Source organism: Psammomys obesus, unplaced genomic scaffold (genome assembly GCF_907164565.1).
Source record: "Psammomys obesus unplaced genomic scaffold, mPsaObe1.curated_primary_1811, whole genome shotgun sequence".
Lineage (NCBI taxonomy): Eukaryota > Metazoa > Chordata > Mammalia > Rodentia > Muridae > Psammomys > Psammomys obesus.
In genome coordinates, this window is record NW_026596149.1 from 17,056,209 (window position 1) to 17,058,084 (window position 1,876).

At 40.3% G+C, this 1,876-nt stretch overlaps 1 protein-coding gene across 4 annotated transcripts in view; it reads left to right on the forward strand.

The window, feature by feature from the left end:
• Il15ra (interleukin 15 receptor subunit alpha) overlaps positions 1-1,526 on the forward strand; it is a 27,127-nt gene extending 25,601 nt beyond the window's left edge. For all 4 annotated transcript variants that reach the window (XM_055593915.1, XM_055593917.1, XM_055593918.1 and 1 more), the window contains one exon: positions 749-1,526. In XM_055593915.1, coding sequence (XP_055449890.1) covers positions 749-845 — 97 coding nt within the window. In that variant the 3' untranslated portion in view covers positions 846-1,526. The remainder of the gene's footprint in view (positions 1-748) is intronic.
• Positions 1,527-1,876: the final 350 nt, after the last annotated feature.

Consider the following 1,876-nt stretch of genomic DNA (forward strand, 5'->3'; position numbering starts at 1 on the left):
TTCTTCTTCTTCTTCTTCTTCTTCTTCTTCTTCTTCTTCTTCTTCTTTTTTTTTTAACAAACTGGATGATGGGTAGATTTGCTATTTAACAGACTGGTTTTTGTTGAGCAGACCTAGATTTCTGATTGGTGTCTGTCTCACACAAAACTGCTTCCTTAATCATGGCTTGAAAAGATGTTATTCCTAAGAAGATATTATAGAAGCCATGGAAGACAGCACTGACCAAGATACTTAGGGCCTAAAAATCGAGGGAACTCCAAGATGGGTAGAAACACAGACATGGCCAGAAAGAACAGAGCCTCTCCCTTTTTAATGTTAAATGCTAAGAACTGTTTTTAAAGCTTCACTGATATCCAGCCACCTTCATCAATATCATCAATCGTGGTCTAGCCAAGGTCCCAGTATCATCTCTCCATTCTTTCCTATTCATGCTGGGTTTTAGCAGAGGACTGGTAGAGCTGGGGCTAAGGGTGAGGTGGTATGATTTCTTCCAGCAACATTTGTAAACCTCCAGTGGATGGATGGTGAGGTTGAAAATATATTTTAAATAGGATTAAAATTCTTGCTATCTGCATATTTGGGTAGTCCAAGTTTTCCTAATCTTTAGACAACACAGACCTCTGAAAGCAGGGCTGATGTTTGCTAATGTAGCCTACTCAGTACTGGACATACATGTTTAATGAGAAATACGTTGACTGAGGAGTGGCCCTGTCCTTGTTTCAAAATCTCTGAATGAACTGCTTTACAGACAAACTTCTCAGCCACATGGTGTTGAGGTGGAAACCATGGAAGCAGTACCAATGACTGTGAGGACCAGCAGCAATGTTGAAGACACAGGAGCCTAACCATGTGACCTCAGAAACTCAGGGAAACCTGCCCAGCTGAGGGGCGATGTGAAGGCAGCTCTGTGTTAGCTACGGAGCACTTGGACACAGAGAGCCAGGCACCAGGAGAAAGCCTACTGTGATAACATAAGTCTCTGGTATAAACTGTTTTACTATGCCTGGGTGCCTCCCATATGCACACCTGGCTCTCCAGCACCAAGAAGGACACCACCCTTCCTCCTGGCTCAGCACAGAAGCCAATTTCCCAAACTGCAAGCAGCTTGAGCTCTCTTGGGAGTCTCATGGTCTTTACAAAGGCCTCTAACTTTACTACGACATTAACTCAAAACAGCTCATCTGTTAGACTCTCTTTTCTGTTTCCTTCCTTGGTTTACAGTTTACAGGGATTAGCAATACACCCGAGGCTCTTATTGCACTCCAAGGCTTCTCTGGTACAGGAGATGTCTGTGAAGAAAACGGCAGCGTTCGAGCTCCTGAAGACTCGGCTGTTGCTACTTTGCACGTATTAGAAGAGATCAGAGAGAGACAGAAGAGATATTGAGCCAATGAACACTTTTGTATAGAATTCATGACAAAAATTAAACTCAGTGACTTTATATATATGTAAAATTGTATTTATACATTTATACTTCCTTTTCTATCTACATATTGTATATGATTTATATTTGAAAGTGCCTTGTATAATAGACAAAATAAAAATATCTATTTTTAGTACAAAAATACAATAAATTATCAACAACAGAAAAAAAAAAAAAAAGTTCCACAGAGGAAAAAAGGAGAAAGAGGAGTGATAAGGTGTCTAATGTGGTTGAACTCAGGCTTTCCTTCACTAAAAGAAGAGTGGAAAAAAACCCTTGCTCAGAATTCCCACAGATCACAGCTTTGGTGGGATTTCTAACCAAATTTCATGGTAAGTAGAAGCAACATAAGCTAAACAATGACAGGTCTGAGCCCAGCTAGCATCAGATGCATGCCTTGGTTCTATTTATTAATTTATTACTATTATTTATCTAAGGCAGCACCTCTGATAG